This window comes from Pollachius pollachius (genome assembly GCF_949987615.1).
Source record: "Pollachius pollachius genome assembly, chromosome: 2".
In the NCBI taxonomy this organism is placed as follows: domain Eukaryota; kingdom Metazoa; phylum Chordata; class Actinopteri; order Gadiformes; family Gadidae; genus Pollachius; species Pollachius pollachius.
In genome coordinates this window covers 20549170-20568518 of record NC_136935.1, presented here as the reverse complement: position 1 = coordinate 20568518, position 19349 = coordinate 20549170, and the positions used below count along the sequence as shown (strand labels likewise).

Below are 19349 nucleotides of genomic sequence, written 5' to 3'. Positions count from 1 at the left end.
ACACACATATACACATTTACACACGCACACAAACACACACACATACACACTTTTGCATGCATGCATCCACTTTTTATTTCCAAGGACACACACATTAAAATATATATACACACACAGAAAGACAGATAGACATATATACACACACACACACCCACATATACACACACACATGCATACACGCTTGGACACACACGCAGAGGGAAGCATGCAGATCTGTTCAGATGCCTGCCTCCATTTTACACCAAATTGCCTCGTTTTCATGCTTGGTGTCCCAGCAAATGGATGACTTAGGCAAATTGCAAATAATTGCATCTTGACGAGGAAGTAGAGTGTAGAGGATGAAAAAAAAAGATGGGGGGGATAGAAACAGACGGCGAGATGGAGCTTATATAAACAGCACTTACCAACACGTCGCTTAAATGCAGATGTCTGGCCAATGAGATTTAAAGTGTTGATCAAAATGATGGGATTCTGATCATATGTGATCACACACACACACACAACTAATTTGCTTGGTCTGGCCGGTAGCAATGAATTTAAAATATTTAAATGCCCATCTTTTTTTTTTATGAACACCCTTGTATGTAAGATAATACACATGAAAATACACACACACACACACACACACACACACACACACACACACACACACACACACACACAACCACACACATATTCACACATGAACAGTCACACACTCAGCCACTCTATCTCACTCACTCAGACACACAAGCGGGCATGCACACACACACACACACATACACACACACACACACACACACACACACACACACACACACACACACACACACACAAGTACAATATACATATGTCTTAATGCATGTGCGTTGTTCTCTGGCATCGGCGTGTTGGCCTTATCTGAATGCCGTGGTCATTCCTGCTAATGGTCAGGTAGCACAGCCATGAACAAGAGAGAGAGCTGCTCAGAGAATGAAGGCTTCCAGTGGTATTATGAACAGGCTTGACATATACAGAGAGAAATAATTGCAATGAAAGCCAGGGGGAAAAGGGGGGGGGGGGCGTTAAGAGGGTATAGTACTTCAAGATCCACCCGCATGTTGTTTGTTTGTCAGTTTCCTCCTCTGTGTGTGCGTGTGTGTTTGTGTGTATATGAGAGAGAGTGAGATGGAGAGTGAGAGTGATAATTGTGTGGGGGTTTGGTGAGTGAAGGCTGACAGATTAGCGGGTGCATAGTTGTGATGAAAGGTCAACAGCTCTCCTTCCACTCCCGTTAATTATAGCACCCACTGAGAGAGAGGAGAGAGGAGGGAGCCATGGAGGGAGAGGAGAGGAGAGGATATTGGGAATCTAGGATAGGGGCTATGGAGTGGAGTGGAGACAAGGCCATACAGGGAAGAGGAAAGGAGAGGAGGAGACAAGGCCCTACAGGGCAGAGGAAAGGAGAGAGAAGACAAGGCCATACAGGGACAAGGAAAGGAGAGAGGAGACAAGGCCATACAGGGCAGAGGAAAGGAGAGAGAAGACAAGGCCATACAGGGACAAGGAAAGGAGAGAGGAGACAAGGCCATACAGGGCAGAGGAAAGGAGAGAGAAGACAAGGCCATACAGGGACAAGGAAAGGAGAGAGGAGACAAGGCCATACAGGGCAGAGGAAAGGAGAGAGAAGACAAGGCCATACAGGGACAAGGAAAGGAGAGAGGAGACAAGGCCATACAGGGCAGAGGAAAGGAGAGAGAAGACAAGGCCATACAGGGACAAGGAAAGGAGAGAGAAGACAAGGCCATACAGGGCAGAGGAAAGGAGAGAGAAGACAAGGCCATACAGGGACAAGGAAAGGAGAGAGGAGACAAGGCCATACAGGGCAGAGGAAAGGAGAGAGAAGACAAGGCCATACAGGGACAAGGAAAGGAGAGAGGAGACAAGGCCATACAGGGCAGAGGAAAGGAGAGAGAAGACAAGGCCATACAGGGACAAGGAAAGGAGAGAGGAGACAAGGCCATACAGGGCAGAGGAAAGGAGAGAGAAGACAAGGCCATACAGGGACAAGGAAAGGAGAGAGGAGACAAGGCCATACAGGGCAGAGGAAAGGAGAGAGAAGACAAGGCCATACAGGGACAAGGAAAGGAGAGAGGAGACAAGGCCATACAGGGCAGAGGAAAGGAGAGAGTAAAAAAGGCCATGCAGGGCTGAGGAAAGGAGTAAGGGGACAAGGCCATACAGGGCAGAGGAAAGGAGAGAGGAGACAAGGCCATACAGGGCAGAGGAAAGGAGAGAGGAGACAAGGCCATACAGGGCAGAGGAAAAGAGAGTGGAGACAAGGCCATACAGGGCAGAGCAGAGGGGACACATTAATGGAGAAATAGGAAAGGAGATGAGGATATAGAGTAGAGAAGAGGAATGGGACAAGTCATTAGAGAAGCTTTCAAGATATCAGTCTCTGAGAAGAGGGGTGTGTCCTCCCCACTCGCCTCCTCAGACAAGAGAGACTGCTGTTTACTAGGATCCAGCTCCAGCATTAGTTAACTACATCCTTTCTAGTGTCTTATTAGTCCACGTTGGTCCACATATTCAAACATGCAGGGCTGAGGTTGAAATGATCACATAAGTTCAGTTATGAATACATAAAAATGTTGACAATAGAAAAAACTGTGTAACACTCAACCAACCATCACTGAGTTTTGGATTATGAGCGACATAAAGAATTATGGCATTACAACTGTGACCACCCTTAACCCTTAAACCTGAGTCTCATCGAACAGTTGAATGTCAAATGCAATATAGTTCAAATGGAAGCATTGCACTTGCCAATATTTAACATGCAATACAAGCAAGGATGTCATTACAGGCAAGACCATTTCAAGGCATTTCCATCCTTTTTAAAAGTTGTGGGTTCAACATATGACAAACATCAGCTTCCAGAATTGTAAGATGAAATGATCTGGGACTATAATTAGGTAAGGATAGTTTAATTGTTCAAATGACTGGTGCCAGCTATTATTTTTCACATGACAATGCTCATTCTTTCAGTTAGGTGTCCTGTAGTTTTGTGTGTGTTTCCGTACAAAGTGTGTGAGTGTGGGGGTACGTGCGTACGTGTGTGCGTGCGTGCGTGTGTGTGTGTGAGAAAAGCGAGGCAGGCAGGATTCCTGGAGAGGGCATTATGTGGGTGGCAGAGAATCCTTGGCTGGGACACTGGGTGCCTGCTGCTTCCATAAGCTGCTTGTGTGTGGGCGTGAGATAAAAGTGTGTGTGTGTGTGTGTGTGTGTGTGTGTGTGTGTCTGTGAGTGTGTGTCTGTTTGTATGAGTGTATGTCTGTGTGTGTCTGTTTTTTACTACACAACTAGAAAAAGTAAAATTTCTGAGCAAATTGTGGTGTGCAGCTTGCTGAACAAAAAGTTTGTCGTACCTGGTGTATTGTAAACGGACTGTAGGGAATCTTGTAGTAGTGCTGTGGTTTTATGGTGGCTACAAGGGTGTAATGTGCTGCTTCTACGGTGCTAAGGATGGTTGGTAGGATGCCCATGTTGCTATTGTTCTGAATAGTTGGTTTCTTGTTGGTTTACTATGGTGTTCTGGGGGGTTGCTACGGGGTTCTGGGTGGTTTTCTATGGTGTTCTATGTGGTTGCGAGGGGGTTCCAGGTGGTTTCTATTGTGATTTTTGTGGTTGCTAGGGGGTTATAGTTGGTTTATTATGGTGTTCTCGGTGGTTGCTAGGATGTTTGAGGTGGTTTCTATGGTGTTCTAGGTGGTTGCTAGGGTATTCTTGGTGATTGCTAGTAGTGCTGCACGATTAATCGAATGGCAATCGCGATATCAGGCTTTGCGATTGTATAACTGCACAAGGCTGTGATTTAATTTTAAAAATATATAAATATATATATATTTTCTTATTTATACTATTTATTTAATTTAGTTGTACTATTGAGAAAAGCTAACAAGTTTGCTCAGCAGAAATGCCTTTATTTTGAAAAATATATGTTTTTTATTATTTAATTTTGTAAAATATTGTTATTTTGAAAACAGTAAAAACAGTAACATATTTTTTAGTTATTGTATTTTTTATGCTAGGTTAAGTTTGTATGTTTGAGTTGAGAAAGAAACATTTTAAATGATCAGTAATCTGTGTGCGTTTTCCTTGATAACCAAGAAAGTAGACTCATGACACCATTTGTTTATTATGTCGCAAACTCAAATCGCAATATTGTCCACAATAATCGCAATATGACTTTTTCACCAAATTGTGCAGCACTAATTGCTAGGGTCATCTATGTGGTTGTTTTGTTGTTGGAGTTGGTTGATGAACCGGTTCCACATTGTCCGATGCATTGGAATCGAATGCCTCCTAGCTTATCAGGTTATTTGATTGATTACGGCAACACAGGGTGTAAATGTGTGTTCCAGAAACAGATCACAAACAATTCTGTTAGCTGTGTCAGATAGATTCTTCGGCCAACGTTGAGTTGCTGGCTTGGGAAGGCCGAGTTCCCCACGCGTTGGAATAGTTCACAGCAATGAGCGCCAACATCAACACAAAATGAAGCAGCATGCCGTGGTGTGTGAAACAACCACACCCCTCAATGGAAGCTCAAGCAGTTTGAATGCTGTTATTTCTCTAGGAAGATAGATATGGGAAAGATATTATAAGATATCCACACTGCTGCAGAGGAGACCGGGCTTCTAAACCAAGGTACCCCCTGTTCGGTCAATATTTCTATCAGATAGGCCAATTTTAATGTACCCGTGGCCAATTTAAAACTGCCTTTGATTAGGTTAAATAAGAGAAAACAACTTTTTTCAAAGAACAAGAAGCGCTGACAAAACATTTGCTCAAATAGCCTAATCGCTGAGATTAAGGCTGTGTATTTGAAGATTTTTTTTGGTATTTGTTCCATCCCTACCCTAGGCCAAGCAACACTTTCGTTACCGAGGGTAATAACCCTATGTTATAAAAACCTTAGCTCCATGCAGGCAGGCTTTGCTGATTTTCTCAGACTGAGAAAACCTAAATAAAAATGAAAGCTTTACAATATTCTCTAATTTCATCCTTTCTAGATTATGACAGCCAGACTATTAAAGATAGCTCTCAATTTATTTTAGTTTTCTAGGTGTTGGCTAGGATGATGTAGGTGGTTGCTAGGGTGTTCTGGATTGTATCTACGGTGTACTATGTGGGTTTCTATGTCAAGTTACAGCCAGGGTTTTTGGTTTTAATCTCTAATCAATCAGGCGATAGTAAGTTTGGAGACATTGGACGTTTGGGTAGTAAGGTAGTAAGCAGTTTAAATGAGGGTTGTAGTATGTGGCACGGACATTTAAAGCTATCTGCCGGTAATTCAGTTATTTGTAAGTCCTTGTAATTTATCACTCAAAATGTTGTCCTCCATTGTTTTACACACTACAGTTATGAAGATGTAGTTTTCACATTACAAGAACAGCATCATATTTGTCCTAATAACTTAGAATGGTGCCTCTTTCTTCATCCAACCCTGTGAACCATTAGAGGTAGTAGAAGTGAGTGGCTTCACAAACAGGCATGGCGGCGCTTGAGTCTGACTGGAGATAGAGCAAGAGTAATGGACACACACTTTGGCTCCACCTCCTGCCATGTCAGGTGTTTCTATACACTTATATTATTATTATATATTATTTATTTATATCCAGATAACCATGTGGTCACATGCTCAGGCAACAGGCCAAATCTGCACTCTATTGTTACATTTGAGTTTAATACCCACCACCCATGTGTGATAATAGGAGGACCACACACATGCACAGCACACTCTGAACAACGTACACACTGACCCACACACACACACATAGAAATACAAACACAATATAAACAAACCACTAGAGAATAATCAAATTCACGTCTGTATTAAAAAATGAATCATTGTGATTGTAGAGCAAGGGGTTATAGCTAAACACAATGGAAGCTGTTAGCTTCTGGATAAGAGGTTTAGCCCAGGGTCCTAATGTAAAATATATAATGTTTTATATTATAGTGTAATCCAAGAAGTGCTAACTTCTAGATTATCATCCAGTGAGATTTTTTTTATTTGCTACTAACAGTCTTTTCATTCAAGACCTGCTGAAGAAATTGCATCATCTATGTCTCTATAGTATTTGTGTGTTCATTCAGTGTTCGTTCTAAGGCATAACAATACAACAAAAAATAATATATATACACTCCCATAAAAATAAGAATCGTTGTGTTGTCCTTAAAGGTCTCATGGCATGCTACTTTATGGATGCTTTAATATAGACATTAGTGGGCCCAGTGGCGGCTGGTGATCAAAAATGTTGGTGGGGCACAGTAATAGACAGGGGGTCCGGGGATCCCCCCCCCCCCCCCATAAAAAAAATTGAATTTAAAAGATGTATTCTGGTGCATTTTGGGGATGGCCACTACCTATTTCCTATTACCTACTAATCATTCAGATTCATAGCCTACATCCTGACTTGCAGGGCCTGGACAAGCTTACACTGCATACACAGACCTACTTTATGGCCATCCCACCAGCCATTGCTATTGGACCCATTGTTGTTACTCTGATATTGAGACAAATCATGATCACGTCCATTTTTTGTGAGTCTCAATGTCACTTCAAATGCAGTTAGAAATATGGGACAGTTGCTTAATTTTGTTTATATGCTACAGGCCGAAAGACTAAATTAATATGTAAGTTACTTGCTCCTTTTAAGTAAAGCATTGCTTGGGGAGTCCAATTCCGCTACTGAAATGTAGTTGTGTTACGCGAATGCTGCTGAGGGAGGTAGCCTATTTGATTGATTCGCTGAATTGTCCAATCATGTGGTGATAACAAAAAAGAAAAGCGATACCATTGGCCTTGGGCGCACACTGGTACGACCCGAAGGCGAATTTTCTTGCGCCAATGAAAATCTGTCTCTGCTCGATAGACAGCAAAACGTTAGCAAGCTTACATTGACATCAACGTGGCCGGCCCCCCTGACTTGGAGGAGGGACGTTCAGACGCATTTAAATGGTTGCTGGCAGTTACAAGTATATCACACAATTAAACGAGGATAAACGCAATGCATTTTTGTTGATTTATTTCGTATTGATAATAGTTGATTAATAGTTGGCAGATATATTCAATTGAATATTTCACGCAGGGGTGGCGCCCTAGCGCCCTCTATTGACCCACCGCAGTATTTGAAGACGTTCCCGAAATTCAGCCGTGATGCCGTGATGAAGAACCAACGTGATGACGTTGGTTCTTCCACTTCCACATCAATCTGAAGTAGACTGAACCGCGCGCTGCTGGCTGCCGGCTGCGCGCTGCCCGCTGCCTGGCGGTGATGCTTTGCGGTGGTGGGGTCTCGCGGCAGCAGGCGGCGGGCAGCGAGGCTCAATGATGGCTGACATAACCCCAACTACAGTCTCATTGTAGAAATACCTTCAAAGAACCGACGTGTTATGCGCCATAACACCAACAGCAGAACGGTTATCCAAATAACAAAGAAGTGTACAACACTTGCGTTACAGTGTGTGTAATCACACACACCGAACACATGTGTCGCTTGCAAGGTCGTAGCTCATTGTCTCATTGGCGGGCCAAATTCTTTGGGCGGGCAAGGCAGAGAAAGGGGAGGTAGCTTGGCCCCTTATGACGACATATGGGGCCACATTCCAAATCAGCGCGCTTGAGCTTCCATTTTTTAAAAGGCGAGCCGAACCATGTGCTTGTTTTACACCAAATGCAAGTTTTAGCCACTGGGGGACCATAGGCAGGCTAGGGGAACTCATATTAATGTTATAAAACCTCATAAAGGGAGATTTTCATGCCATGGGAACTTTAACTTAGTTTGAGCCTTTAATATCTACATGGGGGCGGGTTTTCTTCCACAGAGGCTGCCATGTTGCACCGTCATGGTTCTACAGTAGCCCATAATAGACAAACGGCTTTAGAGAGAAAGTGTTTTAAAGAAATGTGTTTTGGGTGTGTTAAGGGTAGTTGGAAGGAAAGGGGGTTAGTTATCCCCATGGCTGCGACCCGTTTGTGATGTTTTTTTAGTACCTTTGTTGTTTTGGAGTGCTATAAAAAGCGATGTTGTATATGAAATGTGCCACACAAAGTTGCGTTATACTATGTATCCAAGAAGCTTAGAGATCCCATGGCATTAAAATGGCATTCACTTTATGAGGTTTTATAACATTAATATGAGTTCCCCTAGCCTGATTATGGTCCCCCAGTAGCTAGAAATGGCGTTGGGTGTAAAACAAGCACTAGGTATCCTGCTCTGCCTTTGAAAAAAACAAAGCTCAGATGCGCCGATTTGGAATTTTCCCTGTATGTCATCATATGGGGAAATGTTACCTCCCCTTCTCTGCTTTGCCCGGCCAGAGAATTTGGCCCGCCAATGAGACAATGAGCTATGACTGTTGTACACTGTTATTTGGATAACCGTTCCGCTGTTGGTGTTATGGCGCATAACACGTCGGGTTCTCTGACGTCTCTGGTATTTCCACAACGAGACTCATAATGAGGGTTATCTCAGCCATGGTTGAGAAGGAATTGGGGGGAAAGGAACTTTGGCTTTGACTCCCTGAAGTATATGAACCACGAGGTACCACCACCGCGTGGCACGCTGCCCGCTTCCGAGGCGGTGGTGCCTCGTCAGCGGGCAGCAGGGCTCCGGCTGGAGACAATCGCGGGTGACAATTCTTTTCTCCTCCATGTCTCGTTTCAGTCTACTTCAGATTGATGTGGAAGTGGAAGAACCAGAGACGTTGGAGAACTCGGTGCAGTCGTTTGAGATTCATAATATCTTCTGGAGGCGCACAACGCTTTTGGCCGTGATAATATATATAATATGATATAGATATCTATGTATAATATGATAATATTTAGATGTAGAGCTCCAGGACTCCCGCCAGAGCACCCGGAGTGTTCTAGAATATTTACAGAACATGGCCAAAGGCTATGTGCGCCTCGCCATTGCGATACATCCACTGTAAACAGAGCGCATGGTACCGTGGCCAAAAGCTACTAAGGGCCACACCCCCAGCCTCCTCCTTGACCCGCCTCTCTCCTCCTCATTTGCATTAAAGCTACAGACACCGAAACGGCACGTTTGGGGAAGTTGAATGTGCGACTGGCTCGTAGTGGCTGTAATTCTGCACCATGGATGAATTTCGGGAATGTCTTCAAATACTGTGTTAGGGGCCCACTAATACCTATATTAAAGCATCCATCAAGTAGCATGCCATGGGACCTTTAACTCTCTGACGTGGACATCAAAATCAACAGCTGCCAGATGGAGCTCCACACATCCACACACACTGTGGCGTTATAAGTGTCACAAAAGTTTAACCCTCTCTTGGACACGACAACAAAATCCACCGCTGGCCATGAGCTCCACAAAACTTCCCACACATCATGGCCATGAGCTCCACACATCTTCTCACACATCCTTTCTCGTGACCTCGATGTGTAAAAGGCACTCAGACCTCATGAAAGATCACTACCTGCTTTCAGAGCGCAGTGGAAAGTTAACAAACTGGATGGCAGAGAAATAGGAAATTATGTTATTAACAGTGGCAATGGCATAGATTCCAAAGTAGAAGACCATATAACACGTATAACCTTGTCTAAAACCCCAAATAACTGTTTTTGTGTTTGTGTCCCCATGTTAATTAATAACATTAATTAATTCATTTGGTTTTACACCTTAGTTGCAGTTTGTTTAAATATTATTTAAATTCAAATGAATACAATATTAATTGAGCTCAGGTTCAAAGTGATGGAAAACTTGTAATGCTACACACACAAAGCACCTGTGTGCGTGTGTCTGTCTGTCGGTGCATGTGTGTGTTTATTGCACAACACTTTGATGTTTTGCAGCTCTTTCAGCATTTTGAAAAGCAGTCAAGGTGGATTAACAATGACACTAAAGAGGAAAGTAACACAGAAGTCAATCTCAGCCAAGCAATTGTTTTGCTTGTTTTCTCTTTGTTTGTTTCTCATTATTTGTATCCCAATACAAAAAATCCCAATGCTAAATCCATCCAGAACAGCTATCAATGGTATGCATTCTTCACTCATTAAATCTCTCTCTCTCTCTCTCTCTCTCTCTCTCTCTCTCTCTCTCTCTCTCTCTCTCTCTCTGTCTCTCTGTCTCTCTGTCTCTACAGTTTGTTCCTGGACCAGTACAGGGCCAGCCTGGTTGATGCCATAAGAAGATTACTGCGACCCAATGTAAGTGTGTGTGTATATTTTGCATGTCTGTCTTCCTTGATACATACCCTTCATCATCTTTGCCATAATAAGTCCTTGGCCCACAAATTGATTAGTGCTGTAGTTTTAATGTCATTTAATTATTTAATGCAAATTATAAGCAACTTAAATGCATTTGTATGATCTTATGCCCTTACTGTCCCTTTGTATGTGTCTGTGTGTCTCTCTCTCTCTCTCTCTCTCTCTCTCTCTCTCTCTCTCTCTCTCTCTCTCTCTCTCTCTCTCATCTCTCCGTGTCTCTCTCTCTCTCTCTGTGTCTCTTTCTCTTCGTCTCCATCTCTCTTCCTCTCTCTCACACACTCATTATGATAGTTTAGCATAACTCCAGATGAAAAACATCCACGTCAAACACTAGTTAATGCTCTGTTGCTCCAGGCCAATGATACAAGCCAAGGCCCGGTGTTAGCCCACTTTGTCAAGTGGTGCAAGGGCTCCTATCTTCAATTAACCATCTCCAAGACAAAAGACATGATCATTGATTTTACACATGAAGTCACATCCAGTAGGGGTCAAACAGTGCTACATCTTTCATATCTCGGGACAATCATCGACTTGAACATGAACTTTGAGGCACATTGTGAAGCTGTTTGCTAAAAAAGGCAACAGTGTTTTTTTGGTGAGGATAGCGTCAGATTTCCATATTGACAATAGCCTCAAAACATTATTATAAGTGCTTTTATTGTATCAATCGTATCTCTGTCTTTCTTGTCATTGTTTGATAACTATCTTTAAAGATCTTCTGTATTAAACTGTTAGATTGTGTAGTGGACATCATCCCTCTCAACAAGCCAGTCAGCTAATTACTGGCTCAATTAGAAAGGATGACAGCCACCCTTTGCACAATTAGGTTAAAGGGGACATATTATGAAAACAACGCTTTTCCTGGGATTTGGGATGTTGTTTTGGGTCTCTGGTGCTCCCACACGCATACAAACATTGAAAAAAGTCTGTACATGATTTTTGAGTGAGATATGCATTTCTGAAAGTACCCAACCTACAGTTAACAAACAAGCGAGTCAGCTTCGGCGCCCCCTCCTACGTAGGAAGGGGGCAGAGTTGAATATTACTCCCACCTCCCCACTCCCCTCCAATCAGAGCATAGCTACAATTTTGTGGACCAGCTGACGAGCAGCTCCGGCGGGGGGGAACTCGGCGGCAGCTCAGCTCCGGGAGTACAATCCCTTTCACCGCCGGAGGAGGAGACATGGAGAAGAAAGGGATTGTACTCCCAGAGCTGAGCTGCCGGACTGCCGCCGAACTACCCCGGCCGGATTTTTCAGCTCCCGGAGTACACCGGAGTTGCCGAACCGCCCTTCGGTGGCGGCCGGACGGCTTCGACGGTGGCCAGACTGCCGCTGAAGCCGGCGCGGGGTGCTCGGCGGCAGTTCGGCATCTCAGCTCCCGGAATGAAATCCCTTTCTCCTCCATGTCGCGGTTCATGGACTTAAGAGAGTCAAGGTCAAAGTTCCTTTCCGCCAATTCTTCTCAACCATGGCCGAGATATCCCCCACTACGAGTCTTTACTTGTTGTGAAAGTGCCAGAGACGTCAGACGCAGTCTTTATGATTCATAATATCATCCGAGGCGCATATAGCTTTTGGCCGTGATATTAGATTTAATATTATATAAATACCCATACATAATATTAGTATTAGTATTATTATATTATATTATATTATATTATATTATATAGAGAGCTCCAGGAGTCCACAAACGGCAACAATCCCTTCTCCTCCATGCTGTGGTTCAGTCTGACAGCTCATTGGTCAATGGGCAGCAGCTCATTTGCAATAAAGCTACAGACACCAGAATCAGCGCATTCTGAAGGGACTGAAACAGAGGGGAATAGCGGTAGGCGAGATTATTATTCCTAGAAGCTATTTCTAGCAAACAGCTCAAAAAAATGTTTTCTGGAACTCAAATACTATGTTTACTTGTTGTGAAAACGCCATAATATGTCTCCTTTAAGGTTTATAGTCCGAAAGTGCAGAACAAAGAGATATAAAAGCAGCTTTGTTCCAGGAGCCATCAAACAGATGATATGACATAGAAACACCAACATTATTTTGACACACGGGCACAACGACTACTGCAAAACAATTCTACCTAGGGGTAAACATAAAGTAACCTAACCTCTCTCTCTCTCTCTCTCTCTCTCTCTCTCTCTCTCTCTCTCTCTCTCTCTCTCTCGTTCTCTCTCTCTGTATCTCAGGGTAATCCAGCAGAGATAATGTAGGGGCTAATATGATTTGAGTGTCGGCCATCAGCCTGTCAGCAGCACAACAAGCTTACCAAATGTTTAATAATTTGCTAAGCTGATTAAACAATTAACAAAGCAATTAATTCTCCCACCTAATGGAACTAATTTGTTGTTTCTGACAAAGGTGGGATCGGCACCCCCCACCCCGACCCACAACCTCATATCAGCGGGCTAGGAGGATCCTGTGTTGATTTGTGTGTGGGATATAGGGCTTTCGCGAGGGTGGACAGGCAGTGGTACTCATTGGACATCATTGTTATTGTTTGGTTCACTTTGTGGCGGTCGAGAGAGAGAGAGGGCGAGAGAGAGAGGACAACCAGATGAAGAACAGCTGTCCAAAGGAGATCATCCTGTTGTTTTTGTTCGGCATTGTGTGTTCTGCTGTTGTTTGTGGTTATATTGTGTGCGTTTTGTGTTTACTTCCTACATGACTCCATTCAATTAAAGACAATAATAATAATCAGCTGGATATGAAATAATACCAAAAGCTTAAGGATTTCAAAGAAACTTTGTAACGCTTTTTAATCCGCTTGTGATTCACACACAACACACAGACACACACACACATCACACATCACACACATTCTCTCTGTCTCTTGCTTTCCCACTTTAGTTTAGCCCAGTGAGTGATGGTATGTATTGTTCCGGGTGTGAAGAGAGAAGTATATTCTCAAAGCTTTGGTTATTGGAAAATTGAAAGGTGTTGCTTGGCCTTCTGGGTAATAGTCAAGGACAGGGGTTGATAGGAATGACTTCTTTACCCCAGCGCACCATTGTTGAAACTACTGTCAACCAACAAGCAGCTCAGAATGCCCATTCACAAAGCCTAGACCTTCTACGTAGGGACCTCAACCAAGCGACCAGGCGAAGTTGACTGGTGTGTGTTCTCCTGCCAGTGTTGTCATTGGCATCAAGACCAAGACCTGAGAGCTGCTGACAGACGTCACTGTACAATATATTTTGGTCATTGAACTATGTCCACGTTCTTCTTTGTGTGAGGAGAACATTCTCTGTTTGAATTGACACTTTAGTGCTGGTATATTTTCTTAGAGGAATGGACTTGACAAGTTTTCTAGTTCATGTAGACAAGGACAAGTTTTTAAAAGAGGAGAAAGTAGTAGTGGTGCTGAAGAAATTTTCTATTCGGCCAAAAAATCACAATTAAATTAGAGGGTCTTTAAATCAATTTCATTTTCCTCCTCTCCTCATTTAGGGTATGGCGTTGGTGTTTGCCCCGCGGCGCAGGGATACGCTGGGTGTCTTCTGCCGGCTGGCCCAGGAGGCGGGCCTCTCGGTCTCTCAGCACCAGCAGTACGACTCTCAGGTCTGGGATGTCCATCTCAAGGTGAGGGGGCGGGGCTTAGGGGGAGTGGGCGGGGCAACAGCAAAAGACATTGCTTACCCCTTTAAGTAAAAATATCAAAAAAGGTTGCCTAGATTGTATTTATATGTGATTCTGTATCAGTGTATTTTATATTCTAAGTTATTATAAGTTATATTCTTATTATTTTATCTTAAAAAAAAAAAGTCACAATGTGTAACATTTCAACAAGCACATATCTTAAAATAACCTGGACATATCTGTTGTCAATGCTGATCGTAAGTGATAACGATAAGGTTATCAATTAAAATCGAATCCTATAACTGAAATATTCTACAAATACAAAATGCTGGCCAGCCTGTTCTGCTTTTGTTTAGAAGAATCTCTCTATCCCCCTCCCACTGGCACCCAGCCAGCCAAGCTATGCTAGTTGGCGTCACAGTTGCACAGCCAGTTAGACTGGACTGAACACTGCTTTTTGAGTGGTTTTAATTCTGAAAGTCTATCCTTGAAAAACAAAGATGGCTAATTGCGTCACACTTGAGAATACAATTTTATTATTATATATTTATAATAATGTATTTTTTCCAAGGCATTTACATTTACCAAAACGTTTAACAATTCAAGGCTGATATTCCAGTTGAACAGTACATAACATGACATCAGTTGTGTGCGTTCTATGTATTTTGTGGGGTTCTCTGTGGCTGATGGCAGAACAGCTGAAGAAGCCTTAGATCATGGGCAAATTAAAACCAGCTGCTGATTTTGAAACGTGTGTGTGTGTGTGGTGGGGGGATGTCAGCATGGTGTCAGTGTGTGTTTTGGTGTGATATCATCATATTGAATAGGGATATGTGTGTTTGTGTGTGTGTCTTTGTTTTATGTCTAGCCAAATTTTGTCGGTTCAGTAGGGGATTGATATATGAGCTTACACCTTCGCCACACAACACATACTTTGTGTGTGAGCAGAAAGCGGGATGTGATATATATCACAACACATACAGATGCTTTCCATTCCTGTACGCAGGGAACACACACACACAAGTACACACATACAATCATACATCATAAAACACCAATCGTAATATCACAATTGAACAGCACCCCTCATACCATCATACAACACCACCCCTCTAAAACCACCCCTCATATCATCATATATTACCACCCCCCTACACCACCCCTCATATCATCATATAACACCACCCCCCTACACCACACCCCTCATATCATCATATAACACCACCCCCCTACACCACACCCCTCATATCATCGTATAACACCACCCCCCTACACCACACCCCTCATATCATCATATAACACCACCCCCCTACACCACCCCTCATATCATCATATAACACCACCCCTCATATCATCATATAACACCACCCCCCTACACCACCCCTCATATCATCATATATTACCACCCCTCATATCATCATATAACACCACCCCCCTACACCACCCCTCATATCATCATATATTACCACCCCTCATATCATCATATAACACCACCCCCCTACACCACCCCTCATATCATCATATAACACCACCCCCCTACACCACCCCTCATATCATCATATAACACCACCCCTCATATCATCATATAACACCACCCCCCTACACCACACCCCTCATATCATCATATAACACCACCCCCCTACACCACACCCCTCATATCATCATATAACACCACCCCTCATATCATCATATAACACCACACCTCATATCATCATGTAACACCACCTCTCACATCATCATATAACACCACCCCTCATATCATCATATAACACCACCCCTCATATCATCATATAACACCACACCTCATATCGTCATATAACACCACCTCTCACATCATCATATAACACCACCCCTCATATCATCATATAACACCACCCCTCATATCATCATATAACACCACCCCTCATATCATCATATAACACCACCACTCATATCATCATATAACACCATCCCTCATATCATCATATAACACCACCCCTCAAATCATCATATAACACCACCCCTCAAATCAACATATAACACCACCCCTCATATCATCATATAACACCACCACTCATATCATCATATAACACCTCCCCTCATATCATCATATAACACCACCCCTCTAACAGCACACCTCATATCATCATATAACACCACCCCTCAAATCAACATATAACACCACCCCTCATATCATCATATAACACCACCCCTCATATCATCATATAACACCACCCCTCATATCATCATATAACACCACCCCTCAAATCAACATATAACACCACCCCTCATATCATCATATAACACCACCCCTCATATCATCATATTACACCACCCCTCATATCATCATATAACACCACCACTCATATCATCATATAACACCACCACTCATATCATCATATAACACCATCCCTCATATCATCATATAACACCACCCCTCAAATCATCATATAACACCATCCCTCATATCATCTTTTATTACACGGCTCTTCTTAATGCTGTTGAACGCTCCGTTCACTTGCATGGGCCTTCCCAACTTCAGGAGGTCAATTCTTTTTTGATAATTGACCGTTGCTAAGCATATAATGACCGCTGTCAAGGAAAGTGTATTTTTTGTCTCTCATTCACGTCTTTTGTATCACTCCGCAAGTAGTCCGGTAACTTGTCAATCCCAGCGTATTCGGTTGCAAAGCGATTTAAAACAACTTTTGCAAACTATTTCTCTGCTGATCAACACTATGAATGGTAACAAATAAATTGTAAAAAGACACACCGTATTAAGTTATTTTTTCGTTTTGGCTAGTAGCCATGTAATAAGCGGGATAATGTATAGAACGTCGTTCTATACATTATCCCTTGCATAACACCTCCCCTCATATCATCATATAACTCCACCCCTCATACCAACATAAAACATCACCCGTCATGCCATATATTACCCCACCCCTCTTAAAACCATCCCTCATGCCATCATATTACCCCAGCCCCTGGAGAGAGGCAGGACTCCTGTCCTTTTCAATCTCTCTCATCCTTCTCTGTCTTACACACTCAGACGCACTAAAAGGTGGCATTTTGGCGGTTCACTTCAAATGTTGTACTACTTCCTTCACAAGGTAGCACAGTGCTACTGAGATACAGGACAGATCCAAGCAGACATTGTTTATCAGCTGCTCTGTTTACGGCTAAATAGTAAAGATTTACTATCTCAAGATAACTCCAGTCTACATAAAACAAATCACACACTGCTCCTCACCCTTCCCTCTTCCTAATCTCTCTATACTCTCTACTCCCTACTCTCTCTAAACCCTCTACTCCCTACTCTCTCTAAACCTCCTACTCTCTCTAAACCCTCTATTCCCTACTCTCTCTAAACCCTCTACGCCCTACTCTCTCTAAACCCCCTACTCTCTCTAAACACCCTACTCCCTACTCTCTCTAAACCCTCTACTCCCTCCTCTCTCTAAACCCCCTACTCTCTCTAAACCCCCTACTCTCTCTAAACCCTCTACTCCCTACTCTCTCTAAACCCTCTACTCCCTACTCTCTCTAAACCCCCTACTCTCTCTAAACCCTCTACTCCCTACTCTCTCTAAACCCCCTACTCTCTCTAAACCCTCTACTCCCTACTCTCTCTAAACCCCCTATTCTCTCTAAACTCCCTACTCTCTCTAAACCCCCTACTCTCTCTAAACCCTCTATTCCCTACTCTCTCTAAACCCTCTACTCCCTACTCTCTCTAAACCCTCTACTCCCTTTTCTCTCTAAATCCACTACTCCCTACTCTCTCTAAATCCCCTTCTCTCTACTAGGTGGGAGTAGCCCTCAAAAAGAAAGTCTCTCTGATAAAAACCAAAGACCAACCAGAGAAATGAAAAGGCCTCGCAGTCTGCAAAAATTTAATACAATACAATTAAGGCCCAACATTGGGGTGAAAAGCACACTCTTTTAAACACATTGTGTGCATCATAAAAGCCATCAGACAAACTCTGTTATAAACACAAGTAAATACAATCGGGCCGATCTAGATTTTTTTTCTGTTAAAAAAATATTAAATTGACATTTGAACCTCTGAAGTGACCAGCTGAACACAGCTCACACACGTTCACCCACACACACGCTCCTTCATAGATACCAGCAGATCACTCTGGATCTAATTAAACAGGTATTTAAATGGCGACATGAGAGGACCATGAGGTCTGACGGTAGGCACTTGACTTGACCGAAGCTTCTGACGGTGGAGAAAGACCTGGAGACACATTCATTAAAATATTAAATTAATGATAAAATGTTTGGAATACTCGTTGTTTAATGTTGGTTAATAGACCAACAAAACCAAGCTCTAATTATTATATGCATATTTCTATCAATAGTGCATGGTGTGTTTTCATGATTTATTTAAAAATTCTCAGAGAAAACAAAGAAGTGCTTACTTGCTGCATAAGGAGAGATGAGACAAGTAGTCTGGGAATAATCTATGCGGCTGCAGAGCCTGAATGAACCCAGATTCTGTAGCCTGAAGGTTATGACCACGTGACAGAATGGGTCTTAGAGCACATTTGCACTACTTCAACAACACACCTTATATCATCATATAACACCACCCCTCATATTTACCTCCCTACTCTCTCTAAGGCCCCGTCCACACGGGCGAAAACGATCCATTTCCCTTTGATGCGGTTCAGGAATGTCTCCGTAAAGACGGATTCATTGCAAAACCGCATCGAGCTGTAGAAACACTGTAGTACACATTCCAGGCCCATAAGGGGTACTGCTTCTGCTACAGAGCTCCAGCCAAAAAAAGAAGAAGAGGCGAGCATGTGCATAAAGCCTGCGCGGTGTTAACAAACATACAGTCCGAGTACCTCCTCGTAGCGCTTAAATGGTGGATCTAAATAGATTTGGTGTATGTGTCTGTCCGTAATCCTTTTTAGCTTTTTTTGGTAGCGGAGCAACATTAAATATTGCACTAGCAAACCAACAAGGGACATGGTCTGCTGCAAAATCATCACAAGCATGTAGTCCGCCATCATTGTGGTTGTCATTTTGAGACGCCGCGGGCTAGCCAATCACTAAGGCTAGAGGGTCGAGGGGTGGGGCGATGACGTCAGTGTTGGCGTTTTAGGCGTCCACACCAATCCTTACACAAAACCGCAATGGTCCGGTTTTATTTGAAACAACCCTGGGACATGGTTTCAGAAAGGTGCAGTTTCGGGAACCGGATCCACCGGATCCGTCTGGACGGTTTGACCAAACGCACAAGACTTATGCAGTTTCACCAAAAAATCTGCTCTGTGTGGACGGGGCCTAAACCCCCCACCCCCTACTCTCTCTAAACCCTCTACTCCCTACTCTCTCTAAACCCCCTACTCCCTACTCTCACTACACCCCCTACTCTCTCTAAACCCTCTACTCCCTACTCTCTCTAAACCCCCTACTCCCTACTCTCACTACACCCCCTACTCTCTCTAAACCCTCTACTCCCTACTCTCTCTAAACCCTCTACTCCCTACTCTCTCTAAACCCCC

The 19349-nt window shown here is 43.2% G+C and overlaps 1 protein-coding gene across 1 annotated transcript in view; it reads left to right on the top strand.

Annotated features, from left to right (window-relative positions):
* camkmt (calmodulin-lysine N-methyltransferase) overlaps window positions 1–19349 on the top strand; it is a gene marked incomplete at its 5' end in the record, with an annotated part of 136045 nt that overhangs the window by 109382 nt on the left and 7314 nt on the right. Inside the window, 2 exons of the mRNA XM_079729496.1 lie at window positions 10141–10204; window positions 13717–13848. Of these exons, the coding sequence (XP_079585622.1) occupies window positions 10141–10204; window positions 13717–13848 (196 nt within the window). The remainder of the gene's footprint in view (window positions 1–10140; window positions 10205–13716; window positions 13849–19349) is intronic.